A 14986-nucleotide genomic window follows, 5' to 3' on the forward strand; every position below is an offset into this window, starting at 1 on the left:
GGCAGGGATCGAACTCATGCTGAAGTGGCTTTAGCTTCTCAGTGCTGTGCTTTAACTTGCTGCGCCACCAAGGAGGGCCCAATTATATTCTTTGAAAGTCTACCTGTGGAGGTGGTGATGCCCATGGGGGTTGAGGGCTGTCTCCCTCTTCCTTTACACAGTGGGAAGTAGCCATCCTGAGTCAGGTCTTTCACAATTTACTCCCAGCTACTCTCTATAAGTTATACCCCATTAATCCGCTTCTCAAACTGGTTCATTTCCTGCCAAACATTTCTTGCTCCTTTCTTACCGCCATCTGTTTTTTTTTTATTCTTTATCATTTATTTTGACCAAAATACACTATCTTCCTATCTTTAATAAATCATATTCTAGCACCTTTTCTAACTCCAGCTCACAGCTAGACTACATGCAACTGTCCCAAACCATTCTTCCCCACTTTCTTCTGACTTTATTGGTTTGCCAGTATCATACTGGTGTACTCCTGCTTTTGTTATTATTTTTTGTACTTGAAATTACTTATCTTGTATGTGATTTTTTATTTTTCCCCAAATGAATGATAAATTCTTCGTAGGCATGAGAAATGAATATAATCATTTGCACAGTTAATATCTAATATTTGTTGTTTGGCTACAAAAGACAATTTTAAAGTCAAAATTCAATATAAACAGTTTGTACAATCTGATGTCTTTCAATATTAAAACAGAAGAGGAGGAGGTAACCCATTGTAAAAATATTTGAATAGTAACAGATTTATATCTTGGGATCTAAGCAGTTATTTTATTGCAACCAGTTGTATTAAATAATAATAGTATTATTACTTTTTTTTTTCTTTAAGATTTATCCATTTATTCGCACAGAACTGGGGTACAGGCCAGAGATGTGGAGGGTGAAAGGATTCAGCAGAGACAAAGTGGGGAGTAGAACAGGCAGATCGACAAAGTACACCGCTGAGGGGAGCAGCGGGCGGGCCAGGAGAGGTCTACCGCGCCATGTGGTCACCTCCGGGGCAGGTGGGGATCGAACTCATGCGGAAGTGGCCCAAGCCTCCCAGTGCCGTGCTCCAACCTGCTGCGCCACCAGGGAGGGCCAGTATTATTACTTTCAGTCAACTTATTTAACAACTTATTCACTGAGTCCCTAGTTTGTATAAGAAACCACAGTGAGATCCAATGGATGAGATGATGAATAAAATCTTGGCCAAGTCTTCAACACTCAATACTTTAATGGCAGAAACAGATTTTCTAACTTGTCACAGAAATTAACTAAGAACACAATACAGTTAACCCATTAATTCTGTGTCTGACTAATTTCAACTGGTAGAGCTTAGGAACCATTTGTATTCACATCTCCTTACCTCTAAAAGGGGGGATATAACATTTTTAAAAATTATTTATTTATTCATACAGAAATGGGGTACACATCTGAGGTTCAGGGGCAGTGAGAGGATTTATCAGAGACAGAGTGGGGAGCAGAGTATGCAGATCAACTAAGTACACTGCTGAAGGGAGCAGCGGGTGGGTCAGGAGAGGTCTCCTGTGCCATGTGGATCACCTCTGGATTCTGGGATTGAACTCATAAAGAAGTGTGTGTGGTTAGCTTGCGGTACTGTGCTTTAACCAGTTGCACTACCAGGGAGGACTGGGATATAACATTTTAAACAAGGGCTCGAGAGATAATTGGGACCCTGAAGACCAATATGGCAGAGGGAATTCTGAACTATAAGGTCAGAAGTGACAGGTAAGATATGAATACATCCCTTTACCCCATTTTAGTTTCTCTCAGTAGGTGACCTAATTTGCTATGTTAGGAGAAATATAAAAAAGCCAATCCACTTGTACATCTTAAAACATGTCTGTCTTTCCCTCCATCCTCAAAAGTCCTCCATTGTTTTGCAAAGTTAAGGTCTCCAAACTGTTTTGGACCCTCTCGCTAGTCTAACATTGAACACTTGGTTGGTTCCAGAACTTACCCTCTCTCTCCTTTGTCTGTGGTCTAGTTTTTGAAAGAATGGTCTATGTTGTGGTCTATGTTAGACACATATTCTATATGTCTACTTTATTTCTAACTTATTACTCAGTTATGTAAGTGAGTTGCCTCTTTTATTCTGTAAAATAAACTAAAATAATGATTCACTTTTTTTTATTTCATCCTCTCTTTATGGCAAAATAAATTAGCCAGTTTTTGTTTTTATAATTTATTTGCTATATTCAGGGGACAGAGACTATATAGTCTCTGAACAGGATTTCTCATGTCTAGAAGATAAACTGTTAAATAATTGTGTCTGCGTAAGTATATTCAATCAAGAGCTGTTTATTGCAGTAATCAATGAGAATTCTGGACTTTAGACAAGCTGTTCTCTCAATGTAGCTTACCGTAACTCAGAAATCTATATAATTCTTCAGATGACAATTGGTAAGGCATACAATTTGTCTTCTTAAGCAACATAAAAGGAAAACCTTTAAGGTAATTATTTCCTACAAGTCAGGGAAGGTTTGATATCTCAACTTTGTACTGACACACCGGGAAACATCAGTCCAGTTCCTGATTTATGTCCCAGCTCATTGACAGTTTCATTTACTAAGGAAGAATTGCTAAGATGGTTTCACTTCTTGTATACAATAAATGGCCAGAACTCTCCATAACTTACTTTGCTCACCTTTCCCGTCTTCAGAGTCAAATTTACCATTAACTACCTTCACTAACTTCAAAACTGCCGAATTGTCCACTTACACACAAATAAGTCTTTTCCAGGAGAGGGTTAATACATACTATTCCATGAACGGTTGGCTCCACTCATTTTTTTCAGATTCCTTTGTAATGAATACTTCATTTCAAACAAACCAATTGTTTCCCTTCATATTTTAAAATAAATTTATCTCCCCACACCCTTTTTAAAAATGATTCTCTTTAAAGTAATCAGAGGTCTGTAGCATGAACTTCTCTTTTCTTCCTAAGGAACAGTATAGAGAAGACCTACTAAATGTAGTGGATATTACAAAAACTCCATAAATATTTATGTCAATAGACTAGTTTGTATTTAACAATATTATTAACATATCTATAAAGATCACTAAACAAATGTTTTGACTAAAGTTCAAATGGGAAATTTCGGGCCTATGTTTTAATATTTGTAGGGATTATGATTACAATTGGAGACACACATTCTATACGTGTAGAAATTTTAAAGTTATACATAAAATTACACATTAAATAAAATATAAACTTTCCTCCAGTCTTAACAAATATAACTTTAACTACCTGGCAGTATCACTACACATTTACAATTTTAGTCTCCTTGAATTCTATGCCTTAGTGTAATTGTATAGGGGGGCCTGTCCCACACCTTCCTCTTCCCATTTGCAATCAACACCTTGAGAGGCTTTGTACATATGGATTGACTCTGTAGGCACCTCAAACCACTTTCCCTTAGTTACCCTTTAGGCCTAAGGGTACATTTACTGCTGGTTTTATCTCCTCAGAACAGATCCAGGGAAAAACAGGCCCTGGAAGGAGGCTTTAAACTGTTTGGGGACAGGAAACACCTGAGTTGGAGACCCAGAGCATGGGGTTAGGAGAAAATAAGGGCTTAAGCTGGGCACATCCTAGTGCCCTCACACCCTTCAACCTGTGAGGAGGTATGGCCAGAACAGCAACTCACAGGTCCTAGAGTAGGGCCTCTCTTGCTCAGGATTAAAGGCAATAGCAAAGAACTTACTGAAATGGAGAATTTACCAGATCATGTTACTAGTTACTTCACTAGTTGAAACTGTAATTACGTAAGAAGGTGATTACGTAGGTAGATAAAATCTGAAATTCCAACCTCAACTTCAGTACCCTCAAGATCTATAATCCCAGGGTCTAATATGTATCTGGGTCTATCTTACAATCTGGAGTCTAAGCATTCTTTATAATTTCACACAAATTTAGAGAGATGTTCGGATGCTTGAAGGAGACAACAAGGCAAAGAAGAAAGAAGTGGAGGAGAACATCAAGTAACAAAGACAAGATCAGACATGCAGGTCTAAGACACATCCCTGTGTTCTGTCACTTGTGTGGGGAAGCATATGATGCCATGACTAACCATATGATCAAAATCACTAGTATCGCAGATTAATCTTACTACCACACACAGATTCACTCACTGGCTTCATCAAATCCCTATTCTAGTCACTGTCTGCCTGGTGGTCAAGCTGAATTTTGTCAGCAGTTAAGACTGATGACATGTCTCTACATCTCACTGTAATTTCCACTTTACATAACAGGAAAATCAATTTGTTGATTTGAGAAAAAAACTATAATAATTCTCATCACAAGACACATACATATATAGATATAGATATATATACTTCACAGGAAGGGAAGTATTTCAAATGGAAATCTTATTTATGTGTACTTACTGAGATTGTACCATTGTCTAGACCTATGGACAGTCTTCTTGTTTCCGGGTTAAAAGACATGCATGAACATGGAGCTGAAAGAAATGAACATGTTGATGAAATTAACAAAATGATGACTCTCATCTTAGGAGTGACTAACTAGCTAAAAGTGTGTGACTATTCCCCCCCCACCCCCCATTCCCTGAAAAACCGTTCATTTAACTCCCACTCACCAGAAAACAAAAACAGTAATTTTACAACCAGCCCCTAGTTTTTAAGTTATCCTTTAATGAGCATAACAAGGACATTCTCAAACTGGACAAGTTCCAAGTCACTTGGTCTCAGCTATTATGTCAGTACTGTATCTAAATTTGCTTGACTAGATTAACAGGATTTTCTGTTGTATAATCTATCTCTAATCTGTCTCTTCCACTCAAGCCCCATCTTAAATAGAAATAATCTATCCTTTCTGAACTGTGAAATAAAAGATTGTATTATTCCCACCCTCCCCCAACCTCTCCCGTCTCCCAAAACAGAAATATGTATTTTGATTCAGAATTGACTTGGGGTATGTGGACAACATAAGTCATTTGCTTTCAGCATTCAAGGGGTACACTAGAGGCTACTGATGGAGAAAAGGCTGAGAATGTATCTCAGTTTAAGAGAACTGACTTGGGCCTCCCTTGTGGCACAAGGGGTTAAGTCTTAACACTATCAAGCTATAGGTAGCCACTGCAGCATGAGTTTGATCCCCAGCCAGGATGCTGACCCTCCAGCACAGCAGCTCTCTCCTGTTCCTGCTGTTCCCCTCAGCAGTGTATATCAGTCAGTTCCCACTCTGTCTCTGATGAGTCTTCTTATCACTCCGCCCACCCCACTCCCCATCCCTGGCCCCCAGCACCTCTGGCCTACACCCCAGCTCTTGTATGCATAAAATTTTTTTTTAAATCTTTAAAAAAAAAAAAAAACAGAACTGACTCAATGAGGGCCAAGGCTCCATAGAAATCAGATGAGTCGTTGAATCAGTTCGTTCACCCAGTCTTGACAGAGCCTCTCTGTTCTAGTACATTGGCTACCTGAGTACCACCTGAGCCTAAGTAAATTAAGCATACTTGGAAGCCACAAGAGCTTGTTAAACAGCTTCCAGGCCCCTGCCATCTCTATGTACACTTGCTTCCAAGAATGGAGCAATAAAACACCCTATACTGAAATAGTTGTTCTAAAGAGTCCAATATAATTTTTAAATATCTCATCCTCTTCACAGTAGCCCTGTACACCATGAACTACTATTCATCATAATCAAATCAACATCAACTATTTTTATTTCTAACTTTCAGTTATAATTAGATACCTTGCACAAGGTCCTATAGGAAAAGAGGTGAAGAAGGTACAAAGGTATAACTTAAACACACAAACCTATTCTCAAACACCCATCTTAGGTAATCTTTAAACTATAAAAAGAGTCAAGTTCTACTGACAGAGCCACTTCAAAAACACATCATCAAGTAAATTTTTAAAATTCTATAGAAAAGAGCCCTGAACAACAACAAAAACCACTTTCTAAACAGTATGAAGTTTGACCTTTTCCCTGATTTTCAGTAATTAGATATACAGAAAAAAGAAACATAAAAATTGCCCCCCCAAATTTTATTAGCACAGTATCTGTTGTTTTAGACACAAAATTGAATTTGATACCAAAAGTATACTGTAAAAAAAAGGCAATCAAATGATCTTTAATTCACTGCCCTCAGAGAGTCCAGTCTCAATGTTTTGGGCCTATAAATGATATTGACACAATTTTTTACCAGTGTTAAGATGCCAGATTTCATAATTCTGTAACAAATGAACAGAATTAAAATCGAGTTTAAAACTACTATTTTAGTTGAAAAAGAAAAAAAATGGATTACAATAACAGAACATACATATACACATAAAATTATACAAAGAAAAAAACTACACAGTTCTCATGTTCAAATAATAAGATTATTTCTGTAACACTGTCTTTGATCTTTATTTCACTATTCTTGTTTAAAGTTTTAAAATAACAAGTACTTTTTAAATATATAAGCATGAGCACAGAAAGCAAAATTTGATTGAGCACCAAAAAGTTACAGAATAGTCAAGAATCATCTTATCACTTCACTGCCTGCTGAACACATGAAAATATTATCTATGTGATTTACTCCAAAATTAATTTCTCCTTATTTCATAGAACTAGAAAACCACCAATCTTCAAATGTAATCTTTTTAGCTATTGCATAAGCTACCATTAAATATACATCATTATTTCTGTATCAATTGTTTTATTTTTCTAGCAAAATGTAAAATGATTACTTTGTTCCAAGCATGTGATTCAGTGACATATATATAGACATATAGACATATGTGCATACACATAAATGTATAGAGACATCTATGTCTCTCTCTGTATAGATAGCTATATACATACATATATACACACATGTGTGTGTGATACACACATGTGTGTATACATGTGTACATGTGTGTGTATATCATACACATGTGTGTATACATGTGTGTATATGTGTATATATGTATGTATATAGCTATCTATACAGAGAGAAACATAGATGTCTCTATACATTTATGTGTATGCACACGTGTGTGTGTGTGTGTATATATATATATAGGGAGAGAGAGAGAGAGAGAGTCTTAGTCACTGTTTTATTTCAAATCTTTGTTTAAAAAGAAGTACCAACAGAATTCAAAAGGAAAAGACCCTTCATATAAATCACCATAAACAATGAAGATTTTGACAGAAATCCTATTCTTAAAGAGAGCAATATTTGAACCCAAGATGGCTCTACACAAGGCAATAACAAAGCTAAAGAACAGGAACTCACAAGTCCCCAAAAGCACTATCTGCCTTTCTGAAGGCAAAACACCAGGCAAAGCTGTTCATGTGTGTGTGCACAGATTTTGCTAGATGAGTTTTAAAATGACGATTCCATAGAAGGAGGCACTGGATTGGTTACCCAGAGGCCCTCCGGGGCAACGAGACAGGGAGCAGATTAAATAGAATCCTGAAGCCTATATTGGTTATCACAGTACAGGTCTTTCCTTCTGGGGGTTGGAGTAGATAAATTCATACAGAGATCTTTCTAGTTTAACTCACCAGAAATCTACAACAAAAAAGTAACTTCTGGAAGTCCACACTAAATGGACTCCTGTCCGTGCAAGAAAATATAACAAAGGGCAAAACTGTCTGGAGAAATAAGAAGACACATAAAGTAATGTTAATTATAGCCAAACAGCAAAGGGAATCCTTTGGCAGGAAGAATGAGGGAAGAGACACAAAGAATGACTACATAAGACTGCAAAAAAAGAAAAAAAAAGTGATGTTTTATACATAAGAATGCAGATACAATGCTATAAAACCAGTAATCCATAAGCCTCAAAACACTGGTCTCTCTGACAGCTGAAAGTTCAGATTAGAGAAGCACTGCCTGAGATATAATCTCTCCTACATATTAAAATTACATTCTTCAAAGGTTAAGTAAATGGTTGACTATAAAATCACAATTCAGTTCCCCTCTTCTAGCTTCCTCTGATAAAACTGCATCCCTTAAGTCTAGATGAAACCAACACAGCATGCTACAAAACATAAAGGTATGTTTATTTCCCCAACCTTGAACTGTCTCTCTATAAGAAAGGATAATTCCCCTGCAAAAGCTTTGTAGGGTGACCCCCTCTTGACAAGGCCACTCTCACACATCATGCAATGTGTAGTTTGTCTAAAACTTTTCCTGTACAACCCCAGCAAAAGAACATCAAAGCCTTGTCACAAGTCACAATCTTGTTGATATTCCATCCTAGTTTCTCTTCCAACTTCCCCTACCAGTGTTTTCCATTACATTCTAGGGGGGAAATTGACCAGTTACTCAGTGAAATAGAACAAGAACTTCATTTTCCACACTATCTGATTAAGGTTTACCACCTCCCTTTTCTGTTTCACATGATGACAGTCAAAAGAAGTGTAAATAGCAAAATTTCAGGAAGTAAGTGAATGAAAGGTACAAATAAAATAAAATATTCGTGCAGATTTATGAGGATGGGAAATATTTTCTTATGTTAGTATCAAAACTTTGAAATGTGGTTGTCAAATCTTTAAAATTAAACAATTTCATAATACTAAACTTTTAAAATGAAATCTTTCTAAATTAAGGCAGGGATTAAGTTTAAAATGTAGGGAAAACTAAAATGAAGAGAAGACCCCCACATGGGTGATTATATAATTTGAAGGGGAAAAAAATAATACATACGAGCCCCAGACAGAGGGAACTCATGAGACCAATATCTATCTCAACTGAATTAAGTGGATTAGGGAAAAAGTCCTGTTTTTCTAATAGGTTGCCTTATATATAATATATATGTGGTACCTATAAAATTGAGGAAGTTTTCTCAAAATAGATCTAATTAAAGAAGTTCCCTGATTTCTATCTTATATACCTATAATTCTTTCATGTTATGACCAATTTTTTTTCTCTATCCTTTCCTGATCAGTTGAACTTTGGTTAAATAAACATAAGTTTCACTGAAGATTAAGTATGGACTGAATCACAGTGAGTGCTTTTCAATGCTGAAGGTATTGTTTGCCAGGAGACAGTCATCTTCAAGGGATGTTCTGGTGGGAACTTTAAACAATGGTGCTTCCGTGAATAAAAGTTCAGGTATTAAAGGGCATTTCTGATGAAGTTTAAATGCCCTTTTCCTAAGATAAGAGGATTTAAAATAGAGCCTTCAACAAACACCCTACAATCACAAAGAATTAACACACAGCACAATTTCTTTCAGTCCTGTTTATCACAAGATAATATTAATTGGATTTACAAGATTCAACAAATGCTTTATTCCATGAAGAACATATATATACCTCAACTGCCTACTGTTAAAAAAAATTCAATTAAATCAAATACTTCTGTGTGCTCTACTAAAATTAACCATTTGTTTCTTTTGATTAATCTGAGTACTACCGGCAAATTTATAGTGCATTACTAGTATAATCACATTTTCACTCAGACAGGTTTTATATTAAAGCTATAAATTTAAGATTGAAGTACAGTAAATTTTAAAATACTGTGTCATATGAAATTTAAGGGTATGATAAATGATGCTGTAATTACTCAGATTGGTTAATGATGTTATCTTTAGTTTGGGATTCATATTTTACTTCACTGCCATTGAAAACCAAAATTTCATTGGGCATCTTTTCTTGTTAAATATAGAAACAAGGGATCAATGATCAGAATTAAAAGCTCATATTATTTGTGAAACTACTAAAAAGTAAAAGCAATTAAGTTGTTTTTGCACATAGTTCCATAATATATAAACCTGTATCAAAATGAAACCAACAAAGGAACAATATACTTCACAATTAGGAACCAAAAGTTTATTTGAAACAAGGTATAAATTAAAATAACAAGTTGAAGATTTCCCAATCATACACATATCCCCCTGCCTGCAGAGAAACTCCCTCAGTTGAGTGAACAATGTTGTCCAAGTCACTAAAACAATAAGTTAAAATAAAATACAGAGAAACCTCAGGGTGACTATATTAATGAGCACTACATATTATTTTGTATTTTTGAATTATGACTCTATTCACATGAACTGGCCCACAAACTCCAGTTAACCCAGCATAGATGGGGACACCCATTAACTCTAGCTAGTCTTAAATTATGGAAAATTCTCCTTTGACCGCACCAATGGGAAAACTAATGTTTACAATTTACACATAAAATAACCCATTTCACTCCCAAATATAAAGCATATGAACACATTAATCATTTCCATTTTCTATTCCAGCCTTTTTCAATTTTTCTTCAACATCGATTTTTCTGACTCCCATCCCAACAAGTGGGAAAAGGAAACCAATCCACCACAACCTATTAGTCAATCTTTCCTAATCCCTCTGAGGTAAAATAAGCAATGACAGTATATATTGTTAAACACCAAGAGCCTGAAAGTACTTTACAAATACTTACTGGACATATCTTATAACCAACATATTTCTGCATATTTGAAAACACAGAAAATGGACAGTTCGTTAGGCTTCAAAGCAGAGAAATTGTAAAGGACTCACCTAAAGTGACTTAGCAAAGTAGCAACCACAGAAAGTCCAGTTTCCAATCTAAGTGCAGGTTCTAACCTATGAACAATTTTGAATAATCCAACTTTCATATATATTTTGGAGTAAATTTAATGTAAACAGATTGTTCAGATAGCATCTGTATTTAGTAATATTTATTATGACAATACTAATTATAATAATCTTTATTAGTAGTACTTATTTAATGCCTTCTCTACCTCATTTCACAAAGAATTTGAATGGCTTAAAAAGCAGATACTATAAAACAAAAATAGATAAAAGCAAAAATCGTTATTAAGGAAATATGTGTGTGTGTGTGTGCACATGTGCACGTACCTGAGAGCACATGCATATGTAAACAAGGAAAAAAATTCAGATCTGCTGGGAAACATTTTGTGTTCTCTGTTTTACATTATCTTTGAGGACCAGGTACCAGGTTCTTAGAGTTGTTCTTAACAATTTTTTTGTCTTGTGATTCATAAAGAAATTTGCGGCCCTCCCTGGGAGCACAACAGGTTAAAGTGCAGCACTGCAAGTGAGCAGCAGCTGCTTCAGTGCGAGTTCGATCTCCAGTCCCAGAGGTGACCCACGTGGTATAGCAGACCTCTCTTGACCCGCCTGCTGCTCTCCTCAGCTGTGTACTTTGTCAGTCTGCCTGTTCTGTTCCCCACTTTGTATCTGGTGAATCCTCTCTCTGGCCTGCACCCCAGTTCTGTATGCATAAATAATAAATCTTAAAAAAAAGAAAATTAGATTTGAACAGCCACTGGAGTAAGAGGATAAGACTGCAAGGGCCCAGGTGACGGGGTCTCCCAGCCTGGTTGAAGGGGCGAGTTCTGGGCTTGAAGTCTCTTTGGACCACTCCAATGTGCCTGCACACAGGTTAGGAAATTCTGCTTTAAAAGAAAGGGTTTCTGAAGTCCTGTCTAAAAAATAGTTTTCATCACCTTGCCCTCCCTGGCATTTCCAAGTGCTTCCCATCTAAGGGACTCTGAATACTGTGTATGCAGATTCTTCAAAATCACCAGTAAGTAGTTCACATACATTAGTATGAGCTCAGGACACAAAGAAAGAAAATATTTCTGCAGAGGTAATACAAAGTGGGAAAACTTAATATAGATGAATATTGGACTATTGCCCACCATAAACAGACTTTCTGTCAACCAGGCTTTGGATTAAAAATTGAGAAACAAACAGTTCAAAATTATGTTTTTCAATGACCTTAGAGTCCCCAAACTTTAAAAGTTAGCCAAGCAGATAGTAAGGTAGCCGTTAGGTGCGTGAAAACTGAGGGGGCTCAACCACAACTTTAGACCTGGCAAATGCCATGTCACCAGGCAGAGACCTGGAAAGGCCACAAGGCATTTTACTGCTGTGTTAGGAGTGCCTATTTATTTTTAATTACCTTTGAAAAACTGCCTTCTGTTTTGCTTTGGGGATAAATTCATAAACGCACAGGAGCCAAAATAAATTCCACCTGCCTGCCCCGGCACAACAAAACCCACAGAGATTTCTACTTGTCCAACATGCCGTTGTCCTCAGGATCTGGCCCTCTCAACCTCCTATTCATGACACCTTTGGCAGCCAGGGTTTTACCTATTCTCTACAACCAGAGAACATCTGACCTAATACCCCACACTTTCTAATAAAGGGAGAAAAATCTCAAACACCTGCCACCCTGGCTCTTGCTTCCACTCTCTCTGCCTTTCTGTTGTCTGCTCTAAGAACAGTGATCCTGGTTGGTAAAGTAAATCTAAAGTAATTCAACCATGAAAAGGGAAGTGCTTGTGCTTCCCACATGTTCTCTTCCCGTATAGTGTGATGGAAATGTGGTGGCTGAAAGTTATCTTGAGAAACCCAAACAAATAATCACTTTTATGGCTACAACTGAAATCCTAACTCTAATCTTGGGGACACACACCACCCACTCCCCTTCTTGAGCTCAGTCAGGTCCCAGTTAGGTAGTTTGTAACTTAATCTTGTCACAGGCAATAGCAGCTACTATGTGAGATATAGCAAGGGGACAGCACTTTTTGAATGAATATTTGATTAAGGAAATGTTCTTATTCCTCACTCATCCATACACATCAGCTTCTAGGACGACAAAACAAGTCATCGGTCACCCTAAATTCGCCATACACAGCAAAGTATAAAATGGACTTTTCCTCAGGAAACCTTTGTGATTATTGTTCCCATTACACCTACTTCCTATGCCTTAACACTAAACACACATGATGGAGGGTCCTTATTAAGCCTTCCCCATCAGCTGTACAAACTACCAAGATAGCAGTTATCACCACATATAAGCACCATGTCCTTGGTACACTGCGGATATGGTCACAGTATGTGCTGAGACAGCGCCCATATCACTAGGGACACCCAGCACACTGTAGTATACGGAACAGAAGAAACACTTAAAACTCGTCAAATGAACTATCCAAACAAATAAAACAGGATATATCTTTCCTTTTACTTTGCTTCTTTCCCAGATTCTCTTCAGTTCAACACCATAATGGCACAAAAGGTAGATGGCTCAGTTCTTTTACTTTAAAGATCACACAATGCAGGAGACATTAGAGAGGAATTAGGAGGTGGGAGGCAGACAACAGGACGAGGCTGTCAGCGACCTGCAGCGGCAGGTAAGAGAAGCCCACCTACATGAACGTAAGCCCAAATGGCAGGTCCGGTAACGGAAGGGACAGTCGCTTGAACTTAAAGACAGAAGCAGAATCAGGCTTCTGGGGATTAGAAGGATGAGGGGGGAAACCTTCAGGCATCAGGCTTTCTTCTCTCTCCCTCCAAGTGATCCTTTCATTCTGGTTTTCACTTCCCTTCAACAGATAAGCTTTCACTGCTTCTTTGTGTGCATAAATGTCTCACAATTCTAAAGTTTACTAGGTCTAGACTTGCTAGGCTGAGAACACAAATTCCCACTCCAAATTCTAAATTCCAGGGATAATCAGAGTGGCTCAAGGGCAATAGCCTGAACCAGGCAAGCCTGTTTTTCCTGGCATCCTCCTCTAGGGAAAACTGGAGCTTCTCAGATAAGCCAGCGCACGAGGATACCTTCAACGCTGCAGTTGTGTTTTTAACCTTGATGTGTATGCTCCCCATCTTTCTCTCATCTACTACCCCCACCCCAAGTTCACACAATCGTACCACACTCTGACTATCTGGGCAACTATTTGCCATCAACCCTGTCACTAGTCATTCTTTTTCATCTAATGCCCCCCGACCCATTAAACTTAAAATTGTCTCAATGCAAAACACTACTATTCTACATAAAACATGACAAATACATTAAAAGGTATTTTAACAGACAAAATAAGACAGTTTTATGTGTACAAGATATTTTCTGTTTATTTCTATATTTGGAATACTGGTTATTCTACTTCGATAAACAGACAGTAGGGTCATATTTAGTTATGGTGTTTACATTATTGCCTCCAGATACACTGTACCTTTTTATTTATTTTGTAACTAATGCCACACAGCCATTACTTAAGGATAATACTCAGCAGCCGCTTAACAAAACACCTTTCAACAAAAAGGACTGCAAAACAATCCCTTGGAAATTTAAAGCTATTTCAGGTTTTTTTAACAGACCAAATATGAACTTATTTCCGTATGCAGTAAGAGTCTGCCTCTCTCATGTTAAATAAAACTTAAATTTCTGTTCAGAATTCAGTCTCTATGTCCTCTGAACACACAACTCCTAGGAATACAAATGCTAAATTCTAACCAATTGTGAAGAACATAACCTCTTGCAATGCTAAATTCTAACCAACTGTGAAGAATATAACCTCTTGCTCTTTTACCTTTGCATGGTAGTGGAACCATCCAATGATGAAAAATCACAGGCACATTGACCATAAGCACATTGTCAAGCTGCAAATCCTGGCATCCTGTGTAATGCTTGTACACAAGTAGGTGTACAGGCAACGTTTAATTAACTAGATGTATTTGCAAATCAACATTACAGATGCAGGAGGCTTTACATGTACTCATAAAAATGTAAACTGATGAGCAGGTTGGCTATAATACCATAAGACAATCTTCTCAAACTTTAAAGTGCATTCAAATTACCTTATTAAAATGCATGTTCTAATTTAATAGATCTGGGATGTAACCCAGTATTTGCATTTCTCCTAAGTTCTCAGATGATTCTGATGCTGCTGGTCAGCATGTTACATTTTAGTAAAACAATGCCATTTTTACTCTCTTTAGTGGAAGGCAATAGGCAAAGTTTGCCTTCTCAAAGAAGTGTTCAGTCAGGAAAACTGATAAGTTCCAAAGGAGACCTATCTTTATGATCAGATTCAAGTTTTTAGTAGTTATTTATTATTGAGCACCTATGCCAGATGCAGGAGCTACAGAAGTCTAGTCATTCTTGTTACAGCTTTTAATAGAATGGTGAAAATGCAACTAGAGGCTTTTCTGTGTGATCAGTGAAACAGAACATTAGAGAAGGACACCAAAATCTGCATGGGAAAGGCAACTG

At 37.2% G+C, this 14986-nt stretch overlaps 1 protein-coding gene across 1 annotated transcript in view; it reads right to left on the minus strand.

The window, feature by feature from the left end:
- Positions 1–14986, minus strand: part of WDFY2 (WD repeat and FYVE domain containing 2) — a 164885-nt gene that overhangs the window by 70251 nt on the left and 79648 nt on the right. The window contains exon 3 of the mRNA XM_004680236.2: positions 4398–4471. Coding sequence (XP_004680293.1) covers positions 4398–4471 — 74 coding nt within the window. The remainder of the gene's footprint in view (positions 1–4397; positions 4472–14986) is intronic.

This window comes from Condylura cristata, unplaced genomic scaffold (genome assembly GCF_000260355.1).
Source record: "Condylura cristata isolate star-nosed mole 26May11 unplaced genomic scaffold, ConCri1.0 scaffold00010, whole genome shotgun sequence".
NCBI lineage: Eukaryota > Metazoa > Chordata > Mammalia > Eulipotyphla > Talpidae > Condylura > Condylura cristata.